This window comes from Thalassophryne amazonica, chromosome 21 (genome assembly GCF_902500255.1).
Source record: "Thalassophryne amazonica chromosome 21, fThaAma1.1, whole genome shotgun sequence".
Taxonomy (NCBI): domain Eukaryota; kingdom Metazoa; phylum Chordata; class Actinopteri; order Batrachoidiformes; family Batrachoididae; genus Thalassophryne; species Thalassophryne amazonica.
In genome coordinates this window covers 18,605,295-18,626,279 of record NC_047123.1, presented here as the reverse complement: position 1 = coordinate 18,626,279, position 20,985 = coordinate 18,605,295, and the positions used below count along the sequence as shown (strand labels likewise).

Below are 20,985 nucleotides of genomic sequence, written 5' to 3'. Positions count from 1 at the left end.
TAAGCTCCAGGCTTGTGTGATTGGCAAAACTGTGGCGACTGCAAGTTTTTGCCTGTTATGAAGCCTCATGGGTTGAACAGAGAAAGATTTTCATATTAAAATAAATCAAGTTGTCAGTTCTCCCATGTGCCTTCTGACAAACTTGAGCTTTATTGCACATTGACACACATTAACATGGGCGCATTCGTACCTGCTTATTCCAGTAAAGGGTTTTAGGGCCTGAAGCGGGATGCACCCTTGACAGGATGCCAGTCTGTCGCAGGCCTGGGTGCATTCATATACGTATGTGCACATACCGGTAGATAAACAGTACAATGCAGAACTATTAGGCATGAGTTAAAAAAAAAAACCAACAAAGTTCAAACAGCAACGCGTATTACAGACTAGAATAAAATATCTGTCATGACTCCCACCTTTGAAACTGAATTCTTTGTTGTGGTTTTACAATACCATCATGTTGATCCTACATAGGCCTGTTAGTCTCGGTTTACCTCCAGATTCCACAGCAGCAAGTGGATGAGAATTTATGATTCCCCTGGATGGGACGTGAGTCCAGCGACAAATAATGTGGTATAGTTTTCAACATGATTGGAGCATTTTTACATTTTGACCTCTGTGTAATTCTTCATTGACCCCTAGCTGGCTACAGCTACCACCCTGGGATGGTTAGCATACATTTTTTTGTGTAGACCATGGTACACTGAGGCTGGATTCTAAGTGTTGTTTCATCACTTTATAAGTGGTACCGAAAACCTGCTTGGCGAATGAACTAATGGCAGTACACTGATATTGGTGTGTGAATGTGAGGCATCATTATAAAGTGCTTTGAGCTTCTGATTCAGATGGAAATGCTCTGTATAAATGCAGCATATTTACCAAACGGTACTTGCATAGTGAATTCTGTTTAAACTTCACATTATTAAAAGTTATTCATGCTCAGATCAGGTCCATGGTTTTTGTCTGTATATCTGCATGCAAATGCTTTGGTTTAAGAGTGATTCTCTGGAGGTGCTTAATAGTTGAACATTTAGATGGACTTTGTTGTTGTTGATAAACCTCTGTGTTTTGTTTTTTTTGTGTGTGTGTGTGTTATACGCAGACACCCTTGCACTTGGCCACATACGTCAACATGCCCGTTGTGGTGAAGGATCTGGTGGAGAATGGTGCCAGCCTGGAGCTTCAGGACCAGGACGGGAACACGGCGCTGCACGTCGCGTGTCAGTACAGGAAGACTGACTGTGCCGCCGAGATGACCAGAGAGGTTTCCTGCAACAAGCTGGTGCCGGTCCTGCAGACCCAGAACTGGAAAGGTGAATGGAAGCACTGCAGAGGCTCAACTGCCAGTTATTTGTTCTGCTTATTCATTGTGATTTTCATTTTTGTGATCCTTCACATTGCTCAGTTGAAACCACCTGTTATGTCCAAAAACATGAAGGACTTACTGTAGAATCAATCATCAGCCAGCCAGCCATCAACTGCCCATGCAGTGTTGGGTTGAAGGACATCTTTAATTTTTAATGCAATAAATCAATATAATTAGATTGTTGCCAGAGATACACATTGCTCAAAGCAGGAAATATTATAATGCTGGGTTGCTGAAAAGAGGCTGCAATTTTCTTGTTGGTTATGATTTAAAGGTGTTTATTTACATAAATAGAATATAACAAACAAAGCCATGTGTTCATTAGAGCGTAATGACAATTACACAATTAAAATCATTGTTTTCATCAACTTTGAATGAGCCTTTTATATGTACATGGGAGTGGGTTCCCTAGGGGAGGCCGCCATCTTGATACAGTAGCTCAGAAGGGACATAGAGGGTGACCCCCCCCCCCCTCAAAAAAAACCCCAGAACCCATAAAAATTGTGATAAATCCTACAAAGGTCCAGCAAATTTCTTGAAATTTGTTGGACTTAAACTTCAGTCTGTATACAATCATACTGTAAAGTTTCAGTTATCTTGGTCGCTTTGCATAAAAGTTATGTTCTTTCAAATGTGTGCTCCAAATGGTAGAATTTGTTGGTGAAATAGGCCTCCAGGCAAAGGAGTTGTCTTCCCCAACATCTCTTGGACAACCAAGAAAAAGACTCCCTCAATTTCCCTGAGGGAGTCTTCCCAAGGCATTAATAAAGTTCTGTCTAATCTAATCTAAATCCTCCACACTGTAGCTTTAATTCAGAATTTCCTTTAATTTTTTTGTGTGTCATTTATAAAACCTCATAGTTTGTATTTTGCATTGATTTTTGTTGCCCAGTCTTCCACATTATTAACCACGTGTGCGCACTTTTCAGGTCTTACCTGTCTTCACTTGGCCACACTGAACAGACAACATCATATTATGAGGCTCTTGATGGGTAAAGGAGCAGACCTCAATATTCAGGTTAGTCTGTGGAATGAGTGCTTCTTCATGGCAACGTCTGGTTTGAATAATTACAAGCAAAGCTGAATCTTTCAAATCACAGAGCAGAAAAAATCAATTCTCATCTTGTGTAATTATTCAACAATCTTCTCAATAAGGTTGTGATCCACTTCAGATAATAAAAGACATGATATCCCCAGTAAATCACACAGGTTTGTCACTGAAATTCTACTACTTTGACATTAAAAAAACTGTTTTTTCCCATTTTTCTCTGCTTTTTTTTTTTTCTGGCCCTGAACTGAATATCTTTGGGTTTTGAACAAGACAACACATCTGAAGGTGCCATCTTGGGGTCTGAGAAAGATTGATGACATTTTTTGTCATTTTCTAACCCCAAAAACTCATTGATTAATCGAGAAACTAATCAGTTGATTTATGAAAATAATTGTCAGTTGCAGACCCAGTTTACATTGATAGTTTACAGCAAAAGCAACATTTTAAATTGACTGTAGACCTTTTTTTTTTTTTTTCCTTATAATTGCAGCATGTCTGTTAACTTGTAATCTTTCAATAAAGGGGTGCCACATGTCAAATGTGCTTTCATTGTTGTGGCCTTAACTGGTGTAAAATAACATACCCTCAAATTAAAGCTGAAACTCTGCACTTTGAGCTCATGGTTGATTTTGCCTCCAGCGTGATGTCATAGATGGGGGAGGGGGAGGTGATGGTCTAGTGGTTAAGGTGTTGGGCTTGAGTCCAGAAGATCATGGGTTCAAATCTCCACCTGACTGGAAAATCACTAAGGGCCCTTGGGCAAGGCCTTTAATCCCCTATTGCTCCCGGTGTGTAGTGAGCGCCTTGTATGGCAGCACCCTGACATCGGGGTGAATGTGAGGCGTAATTGTAAAGCGCTTTGAGCTTCTGATGCAGATAGAAACGCGCTATATAAATGCATTCCATTTACCATAGATGGCTAAAATAACAGTCTTTGTCAGTGGTCGCCCTGGAGTGCGCTGGGTTTGATCCATTAATGCCGCAGTATTTAGAATCGCACAGATCTCGTTCGAACACTGTTTGCTGCACATGGCCGTATGTTGTAGTCTCCTCTATAAATCTGCTGCACCTGTGCAATGGTGACAGTGATACGAGCTGAGCTCAGGGCTTCTCCCAGAATTCATGTCGACATAATTAGATTTGATATATGATTAGTGTGAGCCGGACAGGGAAGGGAGCAGTCAGTCCCAAACTATCGCAGACATTCTTCACGGTTTAAATCAGTGCACCAACATAACTCACCGGGTCACATACAGCTTATGGATTGTTGCAGAACATTCCCATGAAAAATTACAAATAGGTGCACGCTTTAAGACTAAGAAGTTCGATTTAACATTGCATTTCTGTTCTGGAGTCAACTGTTTACCGCTTTGCTTGCAGGAAGGAACTAGCGGGAAAACCGCTCTTCATCTCGCCGTGGAGCTGCACGACATCATTTCAGTGAAGCTTCTGCTCAACCATGGTGCCAACGTGGACGTTACCATGTTTAATGGCTGCACGCCGCTGCACCTGGCAGTGGGACGGCAGGATGCCGCCATCTCTAACCTACTCTACCAGTTCGGAGCCGACACAATGCTCCGAAACATGGAGGATGAAACGGCACTGGATCTGGCTGATGGCAACGATGATGTATGTTGTGGTTCCTGCAGATCCACAACTGTAGACTCTGACATATCGTATTCATGGTTTCTATCATTAAATATGAAATCCCTTCTTTCTGTCTTTCAGATTCTGGCTCTATTTCCATTTGATGACATCCAGATCTCTGGGAGGTCGGTGGTTAGTGTGAACTTTTGAACTGGGTGACTGCTGAACTACAGACGTACCTGGACTCTCACTGCCACCGGTGTTTTCATGTTTCATTAAACAGCTTATCTATATATTTTATTTGTAATACATTCTGGTTTCATCTGGATTTTTTTTTTCTTTTAAGACTAATATGGACACCGTACATTTTGACTTCCTGCTGAAAAAGAGTAATTCTGTTTCATGGTCTTGAACTGTTTTTTTTGTTTGTTTTTTTTACACCCACTAGAATGGCACTAAATAAAGTACATTCCTTTTCCAAGGCCCAAAACACACCATGTCACCATGTTAAATGTCTTCTAAAATTTATTGACTCAAAGTGTGAAGCTCCAAATTCAGATCAGCTTGAGTTTTCACAAAACTTCATAAATCCTCTTTGTTAAAATGGTCCGTCTTAGAATGTTGTATCCGGTTCAGCCTTAATTTGGAATGTATCCCAGAATAGACCAAATCTAGTCAGCATGTTGGGTGAAAATTATTAACAAAACCATCATACAAATAGAAATGGGTGGAAATGTGACCTCCTTGTTGGGGTAAATAGAACATTTATACATTTTCACTGTATGTTTTGTTAATATATAATTTTCCTCATAGATGAGTCTGACAAAACCAGCCATCTGATTACCAAACAAACAAAAAAATCTACCTCTTAATCGGATTAACCCCAGTTTTCACGTTTCTCATATTTTATCATTGCTATGCCTTTTTTTTTCCCTCTAATGGAAACGGGACTGTTGGCTTTTATGCTTCTGTTCATATCTTTAAAGATCAATTGTTTCCACAGAGACTTTTTGAGAAGACGCATGCTATAATTTAACAAATGTAAAAGAAATTGTTCTGTTAAAATAAAATCCCAACCCCTTGCTTTCAAAGGTTAGGCCATACAGAAATCTAATATATAACACAATGCAGCTTCATCTTTGATGCCTACGTTTGCCGTGTCGATGCTGTAACAGGCTGCTCTATTTAACTTTATCTGCAGAAATATGTCATGTTCTTTGGTGTCTATGTGCACCTGCCTGTATAGGTAATACAAGAAGGTTCTGCACTCATTTATTTTGTAATAAAATTAAGATATTATCATTGTAGTCATTTATTCTGTATGAGTGCTATCTGCAGTGTTTTTAGTAGGTGGAAAGTCAAGATAATAAACGTTCTGGACTGGTTTATCAAAAAGGATAACTGCAATTTATAATATCAGACTAATTAAACAGTGTTTTATGTCATTTTAGCAGTGGGGAGACTTAAACTAAAAGTTAGCTTATATAACCAATAAGCTAGTATTAGCATTTATCTTCAGCTAAATAGTTTCATGGTTCAGCATTATCAGAGTTGCTGGAATTTTTCCGTTAGCCTAACGGATAAGTGGGTATTGAAGCTAACTTTTAGGTTAGCTGTCCAAACCCCTGCTCAAATGACATAAAACCTGCAGTTGCCTAATTTTTTTTATATGCTGTAGTATAAATATGGAGGTTCTCAAAACGGTACAATTCAACAGTTTCCATCCAATACACTGTTTATTCACAGTACAGAAAGTATTAGTGTATAACCTTCAAAAAGAATGTGTTTGACCATTAAACTTATATTTATAAAATAAATCAATTAGCGGAACTAACTAGCCTGCTAGTGGTTTTCAAAGTTGTCTGAAAAGCTAATCCGCTAACTGGCCCACCTATATTTGAGTGATAATCCCCTTTGTTTTAGCTTAAATGTAAAATGTTGTGATTGGTTATTTTTCTGTTTTTTAGTGTTTTTGTGAAAACACATGTTCCCATAAATTTCATATTTCAGTAATGTGCAGTTAGTTTCTGAAAAAAGCCCTGTTCCTTTTCCTGTAAGGTTATTTTGTAAATGGCTACTTCCTGATGTCTCGTCAAGTATAATGACTGGAGTGGCTGGAAATTCCACTCAGCTGCAGTCTCTGTTCATGCCTTTCTTTAATTTAGCTGCACATGCAAATTATCTGTGCTCATTCTCAATTACACCCATCAACAGTAATGATTCATCTGTGATTTCACAGTCTGAGGAAAACGGGAAGAATGAGGTCGAATTGGCTTGACTGTAACAGATTCCTGCGGATTTAAAATAATATAAGCAAACCTCTGTGGTCAACAACTCACTGAACCTGCAGCTTCGTGCTGCCATTATCTCTGCTTTGTTAAAACAAGAAGTGTAGAGATGCCGGATCAGCAGGTGTTGCTTGTGACAGGAATCGCAGAGAATATTTTTCAAGCTGAGCTGGTTCCCATTGCCACGAACAATACAATGAGTACTGAGAAATTTCCAACACCGGCATTAAATGCATTTACCGTATGTTTAAATTCGCAAGTCGTATCTACACTACTACTTAGTCTAATTAGTTTCCACACTCCAATCAAATAAAATATATTTTTTGTACAAACACTGTAAAATGCCGTGAGTGAATGAATAGACGGAACAAATCAGCTATGGATTATCATGATAACTCAAAACCAATAAGTACTATCATTGTGTACTTCTACAAGTTGAAAGGGTATATAACGTGAATAAACGGATTAAAATTTGGTTAACTTTAATGCATCAATTGAACTTTTTTAGTGGGGGGAGTGGTGTTGGAAAAGGTACTTTACCTACCATAAAACTTTGGTACTGAAAAACTCGGTGTTCATCAGGGATGTGTTCTGGTTCTGACACTGTTCAGTGTTCGCATGGACTTAATGTTGGGTACAGTTGTGGTAACCAGTGGCTAAGGTTCTGTTGGTGAGGAAAGGTTTACTGACCTTGACATTGCAGACGACACAAGATCCGGACTTTTAATGACTTCCTGGACTTAGCCATCGGGGCTGTATCTATACGTGGGAAAGTGTTGAGTTTGTGAAGACTTTGAGATGGTCCTTGATGGGGACAAATCCATGTAGCAGTTTTTTTTCCACACAACTTTCAAGGGAAGTCCACTACAATTCCACTGATCTCAGTCTGCTTAGATCTAAATTATCCCAGAAGTGTCCCACTCTTGCCAAGTTGCCTCCCTGCAAAGACAGCTTCAAGCAGCATATTTTAAGATGCACATGCCAAGTGAAGGCTTGGATAAATGCACATGTAGCCAAGCCTAATCTGGGATCACCTCTTGACCTCCAACCCGTATTATTCACTGGTTTGTCAGCTTTAGTGGTCATTGATGATCTCACAAGTGCTTTTGAAATTTGTGTGCAACAATCACAATGAGTGGTGTCCATGTGAAGGTACAGAGTCTTGCTGTAATGTTCTAACTCATGAACAAATGGAAGAAATGACATAATATTGGTTTAGCTCTTGGGTTAATTATCATTGACATTCTGGGCCTGTCTCTACTCATCTATTAGGGACACTCAGATCTTGTATCATGAGGGGACATCTAGCAGTGACATTTTGGCCATGTGGTGCATTTCTATCTGCATGAGTCAGCACGTAGGTGCCTCAGCAGCTGAAGAAAACCAAGGGGATGCCCACTATTTTTCACATAGCTGTGGCAAATAGATGGTTATTATTGAGCGGTGCGGTGGACCAGTTGTCTGCCTAGGTGGTTGCCATCCAGGACCCAGAATACCTGTGTATGTGGTGGATGTGGGGATGTGCAGCACCGGTGCCTACTCCCAGACCTGACCTTTACAAATCACTAATCTCTGCTGCACTGACGTAGATATGATTTTTACCCGAGTCCAAAATATGGCCATCGAGTATTGCGAAGACATTGCGCCCGTCGTCCGTCTGTCTGTCTGTGCTCAGCAAAACTCCATTTCTATTACTGCTAGAGTTTTCCAATTCACAGGAAGCATTCTTGGGACACAGACCTTGGACATATTCAAAGTTGGCTAACCTTGACCTATTCTAAGGGGTCAAAAAGTCAGATTCTTTCTATACACACTTTCAGTGATTACTCATATGTCCGAGGGTATTTTATCATTGCTTTATATTTAAAAATTACAGACTTATGTATTTAAGACTGCTCCTTCCCAAGTGCAGGACCAACAGACTGAAAAACCCCTTTGTCCTTCAGGCCATCAGACTGTACAACTCCTCACTCGGGAGGAGGAGGAGTAACAGGAAGACCGAGGACAGGAAGGACAGGACCAGCAGTAGGCAGTAAGCCAGTAGTAAATGGTAAATGGACTGCATTTACAACCCCTGGCAAAAATTATGGAATCACCGGCCTCGGAGGATGTTCATTCAGTTGTTTAATTTTGTAGAAAAAAAGCAGATCACAGACATGACACAAAACTAAAGTCATTTCAAATGGCAACTTTCTAGCTTTAAGAAACACTATAAGAAATCAGGAAAAAAAATTGTGGCAGTCAGTAACGGTTACTTTTTTAGACCAAGCAGAGGGAAAAAAAAAAAAATGGAATCACTCAATTCTGAGGAAAAAATTATGGAATCATGAAAAACAAAAGAACGCTCCAACACATCACTAGTATTTTGTTGCACCACCTCTGGCTTTTATAACAGCTTGCAGTCTCTGAGGCATGGACTTAATGAGTGACAAACAGTACTCTTCATCAATCTGGCTCCAACTTTCTCTGATTGCTGTTGCCAGATCAGCTTTGCAGGTTGGAGCCTTGTCATGGACCATTTTCTTCAACTTCCACCAAAGATTTTCAATTGGATTAAGATCCGGACTATTTGCAGGCCATGACATTGACCCTATGTGTCTTTTTACAAGGAATGTTTTCACCGTTTTTGCTCTATGGCAAGATGCATTATCATCTTGAAAAATGATTTCATCATCCCCAAACATCCTTTCAATTGATGGGATAAGAAAAGTGTCCAAAATATCAACGTAAACTTGTGCATTTATTGATGATGTAATGACAGCCATCTCCCCAGTGCCTTTACCTGACATGCAGCCCCATATCATCTATGACTGTGGAAATTTACATGTTCTCTTCAGGCAGTCATCTTTATAAATCTCACTGGAACGGCACCAAACAAAAGTTCCAGCATCATCACTTTGCCCAATGCAGATTCGAGATTCATCACTGAATGTGACTTTCATCCAGTCATCCACAGTCCACGATTGCTTTTCCTTAGCCCATTGTAACCTTGTTTTTTTCTGTTTAGGTGTTAATGATGGCTTTCGTTTAGCTTTTCTGTATGTAAATCCCATTTCCTTTAGGCGGTTTCTTACAGTTCTGTCACAGACGTTGACTCCAGTTTCCTCCCATTCATTCCTCATTTGTTTTGTTGTGCATTTTCGATTTTTGAGACATATTACTTTAAGTTTTCTGTCTTGACGCTTTGATGTCTTCCTTTGTCTACCAGTATGTTTGCCTTTAACAACCTTCCCATGTTGTTTGTATTTGGTCCAGAGTTTAGACACGGCTGACTGTGAACAACCAACATCTTTTGCAACATTGCGTGATGATTTACCCTCTTTTAAGAGTTTGATAATCCTCTCCTTTGTTTCAATTGACATCTCTCGTGTTGGAGCCATGGTTCATGTCAGTCCACTTGGTGCAACAGCTCTCCAAGGTGTGATCACTCCTTTTTAGATGCAGACTAACGAGCAGATCTGATTTGATGCAGGTGTTAGTTTTGGGGTTGAAAATGTACAGGGTGATTCCATAATTTATTCCTCAGAATTGAGTGAGTCCATATTTTTTTCCCTCTGCTTGGTCTAAAAAAGTAACCGTTACTGACTGCCACAATTTTTTCCTGATTTCTTATAGTGTTTCTTAAAGCCAGAAAGTTGCCATTTGAAATGACTTTAGTTTTGTGTCATGTCTGTGATCTGCTTTTTTTCTACAAAATTAAACAACTGAATGAACATCCTCCGAGGCCGGTGATTCCATAATTATTGCCAGGGGTTGTATATAGCAGTTTTCCATCTGCATCAGACGCTCAAAGTACTTTACAATAATGCTTCAAATTCACCCCAGTGTCAGAATGCTGCCATACAAGCGCTCACCACACACCGGGAGCAACTAGGGGATTAAGGACCTTGCCCAAGGGCCCGTAGTGATTTTCCAGTCAGGCTGGGATTTGAACCAAGGATCCTCTGGTCTCAAGCCCAACGCTTAACCACTAGGCCATCAACAGTAGTGAGCAGTATTTCTGGTATTTATATTTGTATTTACATTTTGCAAATTGCTTTTTGCTTTTACTTTTGATACTCTGTGTGCTTCTTACCCTGTGTGCTGCTATACAACGCTGCTGGAATCTGTTTCCCTGAGGGAATCTTCCCAAGGGATTAATAAAGTTTTATCTAATCTAATCTAATATAACATAATATGTTTATACGTATTATAGATAACCTTGGTTATCAAAAAAATAAATTTGAGGTATCCAGCTAAAACCAAATGTGAGGGTTTTTTTAAATCATATATATTTTATTCATTTTGTTTATTTACTTAATTTATTTACGTTTGAGTGTGGGCACAAAATCCACCCGTGTAGTTCCACCTCCGCTACGACAGGTGGCAGCTCTCTACGGTCGATGCCGCTCTTTGCCTCCGGCGTCGTTGACCGGCGGAGGGCGGGGGGAGGCGGATGGGGGGAAGCGTTCCTGCTCAGTAGTGAACGAGGCTAAAAGTTGAAGACGCTACACGCGGCTCCGCTCCGATAAGACGGCTTTTCAGCCGTTACATTCCCTCATTTGCCGAGTCGGCGCGGCTTCATGTCGAGTTCCGGCGGACGAGTTTGATAGTGTCGGCGTGTGCTCGGCGCCAGGTGTCGGGTCACAGAGAAGTGATGAAAATGTCATCTTTATCATGGAGGTAACGGTAGAAAGCAGCAGCAAGCTAACTGGCAAATGTGCTAATTGAGTACTGTAAAGTGACAGTGAGGTCAACAAAGTGTGTGTTATATAGAACATGTGGATTTGGCTGTTACAGATGTGTTCTGGCTGCTGTTCTCATATGGGACAGTCGGTGGGCAGCAGCCAGTCTGTGCTCCATAATAACCTGTGTGTCTGTGGCGTTCCTGCTGCCTGTTTGGGGCCCATGCAGGTCTGACTGGGCTGCCCACAGCAGACCCACACAAAGAGGCTCTGTGTGTGTGTCAGGGCCCCTTTGGGAGGAGGCCCTCCATCTGAAAGAGATGGCACATACACACACATACTGTGCCACGGCAGCAAGGAACACACCTTTGTTACAGGAGTTTAACAGAGGTGTGTTTGAGTCATGAATGTTTCCTAAATTGTCTCTGGACTGCCAAACGGGACTAACTCGATTTATAATTGTCTTTTTTATAGCTTTTGGCATGTGCATATTAATGTGGCACATTCTCTGGTGAAGGCTCATGTTAAAATACTATCTCAGGGTGCACCGCTCTTTTATTTTGAATGACAAGGTGTCAGAGGGCTGACGCATACTCTGCACGCTCTACATACCACATTATAAATGTACTTAATATTCATGCGTCTGTAATGGTGTGTGTGTGTCTGTTTAACTATGTAGGACTTCGTCGTATGATTTTATTATAAAATCATTGTCATTTTTTACCATGTTTTCCTTGACCTTTTACTAACCTACTTTAAACTCGAATCATGTTTATCCAAGTAATATTCCAACCAAGTTTGAAAGAAATTTGTGCAGCCATTTTTGAGTTATCTTGTCCACAGAAGCACACGCATGCCCATACCCTGCTCCTGTCATTGCATTGCCGATGCACACCGTCATGAAAATGCTGGATACTGCGACAGTTCTTTTCTTAGTGTAAGCCAGCAGGTGATGCAGATTTTATTTAGCCTCTTATGTCTCAGCATTGAAGATGAAATGAAGCTATCAAAATAATTATCCATTCAGGAAGTGGGAAAACACACATAAATTGTTAAATACAATTGTATTGTATTTAACAATACAGTTGTTATTGTATGGCCTTGCCTTACAATATAAAGCGCCTTGGGGCAACTGTTTGTTGTGATTTGGCGCTATATAAATAAAATTGATTGATTGATTGATAAATCCAACATGTCAAAATCCATTGCAATTCTGTACAAAACATTTCCTCTCTCAGTATTCATTAATTACTTTATATTATGCATTACTAGTTCCATATATGACATATTGCATTGAGGTTTGGGGACACACATATAAAACAAATACTAAGTCAATATTTCTATTGCAAAAGAAAGCCATAAGAATTATCAGTAATAAATCTTACTGTGAGCCAATCAACCCATTATGTAGTTGCTTAAATAATTCTGAAATTCATGGACTTAATTGATTATATTACAATAGAAACTATGTACAAAGCAAAAAACAAACTTTTACCTCAACATGTCCAAAAACCTGCTTAATATGAAGGACTCCAGTTATAATTTGAGAGAAATATTGATATTTGATAAACCAAGGACACTTGGTTTATCAAGGACACTGTGTCCCTGTAAAAGGATTTAACCTTTGGAACAACTGTCCCGAGGGTATTAAATTATGCTGTACTCTAGTCAGCTTTAAAACACTTTATCAAAACTGCGTGCATAGTTTCTGGTTATCGTATGGACAATTAAGTATATTGATTTTGTACTATTATTTTTTGGATTGTGCAACGTGCGCTACTACTGATTTTGTTGTGATGAGAAATTTAAGTTAATTGATTATCTTACAATCTTTATGTTTTGCTTGTTCTGCTCGTTTTACTTTTGTTGTGAGGAGTAAAATGTACTGAGACAAAAGGGGTGTATATAAGCTTTTGCTTCTACCTACACCCTTTCAGTTACTTAAGTTAACTGAGAAATCAGTCTTGTTGTTAATTATTTATGAAAATTAATTTTATTGGCCCAGTTAGTTGGCTACCTGATGAACTGAGCTACCAAAATATGTAGTGTATATTTAGTGGTACCTGGTTGAGACTTCTGGTACACATCAATTTTTATGACACTTATAATATATTTTTGTAACTTTGCCTTGTGTTTTATGGTTTGACCAATATTTAGATGATTGTAACTCGATGTAAAATGTTCAATAATTGGATCTTTTCCTAAGCAAATCAGTAAAATATTTCAGAAAACATGTATTTTTATCTGCAAGTCATGTTACTGAATCAGATGTAACGTCAGTCACATGGAATTTTTCACAACCCTGAAGGCAGTGCTGCCAAGTGCCTCACTGTTTGTTCTCTACTGCTGTCAGTATATTAGCGAGCTGACTCCACCTATATACCTGGAGTTCACAAGCATGAATCATTGTTAGTTTTCAGAGAATTTTGAATTAAAGATTGAGAAAATTTTCATGTCTTTTTCTGTAATGTCCATCACACTCATGTTTTTTGTTTTCATAAAAAACAAACAAACAGAAGCATCACTGGATATCTTTTCTCCCCTGCCTAAATACCTCAAGACTTTAATATGCCCACACACAAGATTAGGGAGTTATGGCTTCAACTTTTAGTGTGAGACGTGTGAGCTTGACGTCACCTCAGTAACTTGGTTAGCATTAAGCGCGGTAGTGTTTGTTGACAACAAACTGACAATCCTTCAAGGATGTCAAAGTTTATTCAGCAGCATTACTTGATGTGTATGTATTGAAATGCTGCAACACAGGACACTTCCTTGCTGGAATTTTTTTAAATTTAATTCTTTGTTGTTTCTGTTTTTGGAGTGACGGCTGTGCCATGTTGTGTTGCTCTGCAGGATTTGGCCTGCACTGGTGCTGCTTCTTTTCCCTTCCGCCGTGGCTGCAGAAGGTTTATTTCTCCCGGAAGGATGGTACGAAGTCTGGGTGTTTCGTTTCCTCATCAACATACTGGGATATTCCACCATCATCATCCCAGGCTACTTCCTCATTCGCTACTTCAAAAGCATCAATTACTTAGATACAGGTTTGTAGTTGTGAGATAATGAGCTCCATTTTGGTAAAGCACTTAATGAAAAAAATAAAATAAATGAAATCCTGCATTCTTTTCTCTGTGTATGATTGGTTTAAATAAACTGTTTTGCTTCTTTACTGATGATCTCAACTTGGACGTGTCCTTTTGCTGATAACACAGCTGCAGCCAGGCCCGTAAGTATTTGGACAGTGGTACTATTTTGTAATTTTGTCTCTGTACGCCACCACAATGGAGCTTAAATGAAACAGTCAAGTTGTGTATGTAGTGTAGATTTTCAACTTTAAAGAGTTTAATAACATAATATTACATTTACAATTTTGGAATTGTAGTAATTTTTTTTATACACAGTACCTCCAATTTCAGAACCCATATGTAACTGGACAAATTAAATGTGTTATTGTTGATGCCAATAATCACTTCTACAGGCGTTTTTCTTTATATGAGTCATCAGATGAATACATGAATGTTTCCAAGTCACTATGTCTTGGACTTGATTTTCACCATGAATGAATACGAAGAGTATTTTACGGTTACAGTGTACCTGTCTGCAGTTATTACTTTTCAACAACTGAGTGGCTGTGCAAGAAAGAGTCTAGTGAGGGGAGCCACCAAGGCACACAGACATGTTGTCATTTTAACTCCATTGTGGTGGCACAGAGAGGCAAAATTATCACTTCAAATCCCTATGGGCCGCAATGTAAAATGCACATTTGCTCAAAACTTTCAAACTGTTATCCCCAACTGCGCACAACTTATTTGATCAAATAATATGTGTTAAGTCTGTAACAAACTTTCTAATAACTTCATATAAAACTTGTCATAGCCAGGACATTCTGATGTACCGCACACATTATTAGATAAAGTGTAACTTGGCGGGAGGAGAAAATCGCGTTTGAATGGTTTTAGACTTGGTGTATATAAGATAACATTCATAATATTGCTACATTGCTGTTTTGACCTTCATGATCTTACGCTTTGTTCCCTCTCCCTCCTCAGGTCACGGCTTTTGCTTCCCCGTTATAAAGACCTGCGTGTTTGGCAGCGAAGCCAAGTCAGGGCTGTTGGACGACGTGTCTGTTTCACCCAGGAATGAAGCTAATTCCGTTTCCACAGTCAGACAAGCCATGAAGTTAATTTTGTGTACAGCTGGACTTCAGGTGGGGATCCTGCCAAAAACGACAATCACTGAACACATAGAGAGCTGTGTAGAAGTTTGAGGCATATTTAGTGCACTTGAAACAACAGCAGCAGCAACACAGGCTAAAGCGCGCCATCTACAGACTGATTTCTGTCACATTATGATCAGCCACTTTGACGTTTGTCTCACGAAATACAGAAACGGATCATCCGAGCAGCACGGTACATAGTGATATGAGCCGAGTTTGCTTTTGAATTGCCATGGTAAAAAATATAAAAGTCTTAAAAATTCTGGCAGTACAACTGTCAAAAACTAGGATTCCTGTCTTTTTGATGAATAGTAATAGTGCAGCAGATAATTGAAACAATCCTGCAAATGGTGATACAAGCATCAAATTTGGGACATATACACATCAGACATTACTCTTTTGAAATAACTAATTAGCCACCTGAATTTTCAACAGGCAGCCAGGTAGGGGTCAATTTAAAAATTACACAGGGGTCAAAATTAAAACATGCTCTAATAATATTTAAAACTATATCACATTATTCGCAAGTCTATATGATGTGAAAATAAATTATCTTTTTTCTTCCTCTTCCTTTCTTTCTGGTAGTCTGCTTGCAGAGGATAGAGCTCTACCATTCATCACTGTCTGTCTGCTACAAAACGTGGAACAGGCAGGCACTAAAATCTTTAATTTCAGACTTTACAAATGTTTTTAACTGTTAAGCGTTATTCACTATACCCGCAAAAATATGTTAGCAGTCTAAAAGTTATCAGAACTAAATTTATTGGAAGCTAATTGGTCTGCTGATAGTTTTCAAAGTTATCTGAAACGCTAATCTGCTAACAAAAACGTTAGCTTTGATAATTAGCAGTTAGTGGATTAGTGGAACCGTGCCCACCACTGATTTTAAAGCATCTAATTCCCAGACCCCCCTAGTAGGAGGGGTGTTTAACCTCTCGCACTGTTACCTCTCAGACATTCCACCCTTGGATGGGTGGTTCGCGTCTGTACTCCTCCACTGTAATTTTACGTAAAAAAAAAACAAAAAACAGTTTCGCTGTCACATTATGACAATGGTAATAAGGTGCTGAATGTCAATTATTTCTAAATACTTTTAAAAATACCTGTGTTATTTTCAGTGGTGTCCTAGAATTTGACAGAAAGTTGAATTACATTTAATCATGTTTTCATAATTTTATTATTCAATGATCAACAGCTGTTTGTGTTTTTGTACACTGACAAAACTTGCAAAGAATTTTAGTTTTTTTTTTTTCTTTTTAAATAGTTTACACCTTGTTCATTCATTAGTTTTTTTATTATTACAAAAAGACATTTGATTTTGTTTTAGTAGAGCACAAATCTTTTTACATTTCAGAGTAGGTTTTCTGTTGACCTACTCGGATAAACTAAATTTCTTTCAAAGGTCTGTACTGTCTAAAAATTTGCACATTACTACATCCTGCTTGCACGTAGTATTGTCTCGTACTACTAGTGCTGTCCTCCTTTTGTTTCTCTCTTTGAAGAAGGGGAGTGCTGGTTTGTTTTATTTTGTATGCTTTTAAAAGATGTTTCAGTGCTGTTTGAATTAAGGGAGCAGCAGATTAAGATGCACAAGTGTAACCGGACCAGCAGTGATCTCACGCCGTGCTTCATGTGCATAATAACTTATAGTAACGGAGGGAAAAGTACTTCAGGGTGCAACAGCTTAAACATAACGTACCATTAGAATGTTCTATACAGACGTGTTACAGTGAAGCTGTAGAGACAGCACTGCAATGAAATGTAACTGGAGTTATGATTAATTGGAATTACATTTGACAGAAGTTTCAAGTTCACTAGAAAGACATTTTGGGTGTACAGAAGGAGTTTTGACAAAGCACATTTTCTTTCTTACCTTTTTGTGTAATTAGTGTAGATATTCTGTTTTTCCATTTCCAAATTTTGTTATCTGACTTCTTACACTTAAATGAAGAAGAAAACTGAATGCATTGTGTTTGAGGATAGGGAAAAGTCTGGTTTTTGCACAGTGCCTTCTGATTTTTAAAACTACTCATTTGACAGTGTTTTTAAATTTGACAGACAAACTGACACAGTAGTCAGATCTAACTTTTTTGGTTTCTGAATTCTTTTTCAGATAATTTTCACAGAACATTGGTTATTTCTGTTATGCACAATTTGTCATTGCTTTTTGGCACTTGGTTTCCAACTGATAACTCAAACAGGCAAAAAAAAAATTGGAACCTCCGTCCAATTTTGGTGTTGTAGGTAAATCCATAACAGAAAAATGAGTGACTGAGGCACTTCTGATTAATGCAAAGTGTACACATTATATATATATATGTATGTATGTATGTATGTATATGTATGTGTATGTATGTATGTATATGTATGTATGTATGTATGTATAAATATACATTAAATGCGGTTTTCAATGTTAAATTTAAATGTCCACAAAATCTGTAATCTGGATCAGATCCAGATCAAACTTTCAGTCGATAAAGGCTACCATCCTACGTAACGCTCTCAAATATGAAAGAAATTCTATCTTTTTGAATTTTTTCAACTTTGTTCAATGTTAAAGAATAGGGATTTTTCCAATTGTACAAGATTTTTCCTGACTTTGACCTACAACCTTGAAAATTTAATTAGTTCTTGCTTATCAGGATATGAATCCTCTGTAAAAATTTCATAATGTTATATGGGAAAACTGTGGGTTACAGGTTGTTCACAAACAGGGTGAAAACATAACGTCCATCCAACTTCATTGGCGGAGGTTATAACAGTGATTCTTTCTCATGTGACACAGTGTATGATGTGACAAAGGCCGCTAAATATCTAAGAAATCTGCTTTCATTCTTAGGCGTCCTACCTGACATGGGGGGTCCTACAGGAGAGGGTGATGACCCGTTCTTATGGAGCCTCAATGGCAGAAGAGGAGGGGGAGCAGTTCAAGGACTCACAGTTCTTGGTCTTCATGAACCGTATCCTGGCTCTGACCGTGTCTGGACTGTGGTGCATCTTGTTCAAGCAACCCCGCCACGGTGCACCCATGTACAAGTACTCTTTTGCCTCTCTCTCCAACATCATGAGCAGCTGGTGCCAATACGAGGCTCTCAAGTACATCAGCTTCCCAACACAAGTTCTGGCCAAGGCCTCCAAGGTCATTCCCGTCATGCTCATGGGAAAAATTGTCTCCCGGAAAAGCTATGAGTACTGGGAGTACTTCACCGCCATGCTGATCTCTGTAGGCGTCAGCATGTTCCTGCTGTCCAGCACGACCAGTAAGCACCCATCTACCGTCACCACCTTCAGCGGCATCGTCATCCTCATGGGCTACATTGTTTTCGACAGTTTCACCTCCAACTGGCAGGACAACCTGTTCAAGTACAAGATGTCGTCAGTGCAGATGATGTTTGGGGTCAATTTGTTCTCTTGTCTCTTCACTGTGGGCTCGCTGCTGGAGCAGGGCGCCTTGTTCGACTCTGTGGCCTTCATGATACGCCACAAAGAGTTCGCCTTCCATGCCGTGTTGCTGTCAGTCTGCTCGGCATTTGGCCAACTCTTCATCTTCTACACCATCAACCAGTTTGGTGCTGCCGTCTTTACCATCATTATGACCCTGCGGCAGGCCATCGCCATCCTGCTCTCTTGTTTCCTTTACGGTCATGCTGTTACTCTCGTGGGTAGCTTTGGCGTGGCCATAGTTTTCCTGGCTCTCTTCCTGCGGGTGTATGCACGTACACGCATGAAGGCTGGCCGACGGCAGTCACAACCGCTCGCACAGAAAGTGTAAAACTGAAAACTGAGACCACATTTTCTGTGGTGTCTATTTGTGTATATCAGAGTTTTTTTTCCATGATTCTTCTTTATTTTTATTTCAGTTTGCAAAGGTACAGAAAAGGAGTCTGCATTTTTCACTGTTACACAAAGATTGTGGTCCTTGACATTTTTGTGTTCTTCTGGTTTTCAGAGTTTTAAGATTAACACGATTCCCAATCTACAAATTGTACAGCTTCCCCATCAGTCGTTCAGTTTACTGCAGAGTAGTCTTCTGAACCACTGTCGGGATTGTGCGGTCAAACAAAGGTTAATCCTTCATTTTAAACCTTTTATGACATCAAATACTTGAAGCTTTCCTAAAATTGTACATAGACTGTTACCACCTGTAATAGCAGCACTTTTTAACCAATGGGTTGTCTTTTAGTTTGACGCTCCTCACGTTCCTTCCTCTTGGCTAACTGCAGCCTTTGAGTCTTATTGTTGGATTTTATGATTTTAAAAACATTAGAAGGGCACTCTGTGTGTAACCTCCACCAGCGCTCTCTCTTTTAGGTCAAGCCGACAGTGTTAACATTTATTGGTGCCATATCACCACTCCCAGGGTAATAATCAGGTACCTCAGTGGGATGGCTACCAGTCCAGTTCACGCTACCTTTGTCAAGACACCACATCTGCATTGTCCCAGTCCACCAGTCTGTAACTGGGTGCCAACGTTGGCTTGTGGATCAATCTGTAAAGGACTGGTGTCTCATCCAGTGGGAGTCACAGACTCTCATCTGCTTCATGCTAAAGTATCCAGGGATAAACACCGGCACCAGTGGGCCCCAATATGACTTACCTCTTCTCATGAAAGGCATGAAAGGATTAGTTCACCCATGACGCAGTCAAAATCGAGGAAGCTGTAAAAATGTCCATTCTAAGAAATGTATGATTTTAGCTTCAAATCTGATAAATTACAATAATCCCCTTTTTTTTTTTTTTTTTTTTTTTTAATGACTGCCAAGGTCTTCATACTTGTAGACTTCAATCTGGTGATCGCATAATCGATCCACGACGTCATACGTGCATTAGCTTCCAAGCATGACCTGCTTCCACTGCGCGATGAGGCTGTTCTGACATCCCCATTTCTTAAAATGAAGGATAGAAATTGGGGAAACCACTGTTCTAAGTCACGATGACCTGGTTCTTTCTCACTCCATCAATCAATCAATCAATTTTTTTATATAGCGCCAAATCACAACAAACAGTTGCCCCAAGGCGCTTTATATTGTAAGGCAAGGCCATACAATAATTATGTAAAACCCCAATGGTCAAAACGACCCCCTGTGAGCAAGCACCACTGCATGTGGGGAAAAAATGAAACTAACCCCCTGCTCGAATGGGTAGTTTCTAAGGGGCCCGTCACACTTAACATGAATGAAGTCGATTCAGGCTGAATTGGGGGGGGGGGGGTGACTTTGAGGTGCAGTCAGGAAGGGACAGATATCCAGACAGCCGTGTATAAATGCCGTACGACCACTTAGTATGTGAGCAGATCCGGCCTCGACTGATTCGTGCACAACCGTGTGTATGCGTACAATTGCAGTCCAAACATGGTTGGAACACAGTACAAATACCTAGAATGCTGTCAGATTGCAGTAAGAATAAGAAAAAATGCATGTCAAAAGCCGTACAAGTGCAGTTTGATTGTCACCTGAGGTCTGATTAGAAGGCAAGCAAGGGGGAGCGCCGTCATCTGCTGTTTGTCAGCTGCTGTGTTCCTGTCATGTAAAACAGGTAACTCGGATCATGGCAGTGCTGTCCTGCATGTAAGAGGACCGATCAGATGATATGAGCTCACACCTTTCCTCCCTCCAGGATGTTAGATCCATGAGATGACCACACTGTGGTTCACACGTGCGTCCTGGCAATCAGTTAATGCTTTACATGACGTACTGTCTGGACTTTATGATCGCAAGTGTTAAGTGTCCTGACGCGTAGCGGGGTGTCCCACTGTCTGGCTGGATGGAGTGCATTGCGCCACTGGACGGCGCGTCATATGGGATATGTTTCGTGGT

The 20,985-nt window shown here is 39.8% G+C and overlaps 2 protein-coding genes across 2 annotated transcripts in view; both read left to right on the top strand.

The window, feature by feature from the left end:
- The window catches only part of nfkbie (nuclear factor of kappa light polypeptide gene enhancer in B-cells inhibitor, epsilon), a 31,159-nt gene extending 25,853 nt beyond the window's left edge, over positions 1–5,306 (top strand). Inside the window, exons 3-6 of the mRNA XM_034162157.1 lie at positions 1,100–1,310; positions 2,293–2,381; positions 3,795–4,043; positions 4,143–5,306. Coding sequence (XP_034018048.1) covers positions 1,100–1,310; positions 2,293–2,381; positions 3,795–4,043; positions 4,143–4,211 — 618 coding nt within the window. The 3' untranslated portion in view covers positions 4,212–5,306. The remainder of the gene's footprint in view (positions 1–1,099; positions 1,311–2,292; positions 2,382–3,794; positions 4,044–4,142) is intronic.
- Positions 5,307–10,730: 5,424 nt separating this feature from the next.
- slc35b2 (solute carrier family 35 member B2) lies at positions 10,731–19,290 on the top strand. The gene is made up of 4 exons (XM_034162329.1): positions 10,731–10,951; positions 13,807–13,994; positions 15,000–15,160; positions 18,009–19,290. Exons 1-4 carry the CDS (start codon positions 10,926–10,928, stop codon positions 18,939–18,941), a joined length of 1,308 nt encoding a protein of 435 aa, XP_034018220.1. The 5' UTR covers positions 10,731–10,925; the 3' UTR covers positions 18,942–19,290.
- Positions 19,291–20,985: the final 1,695 nt, after the last annotated feature.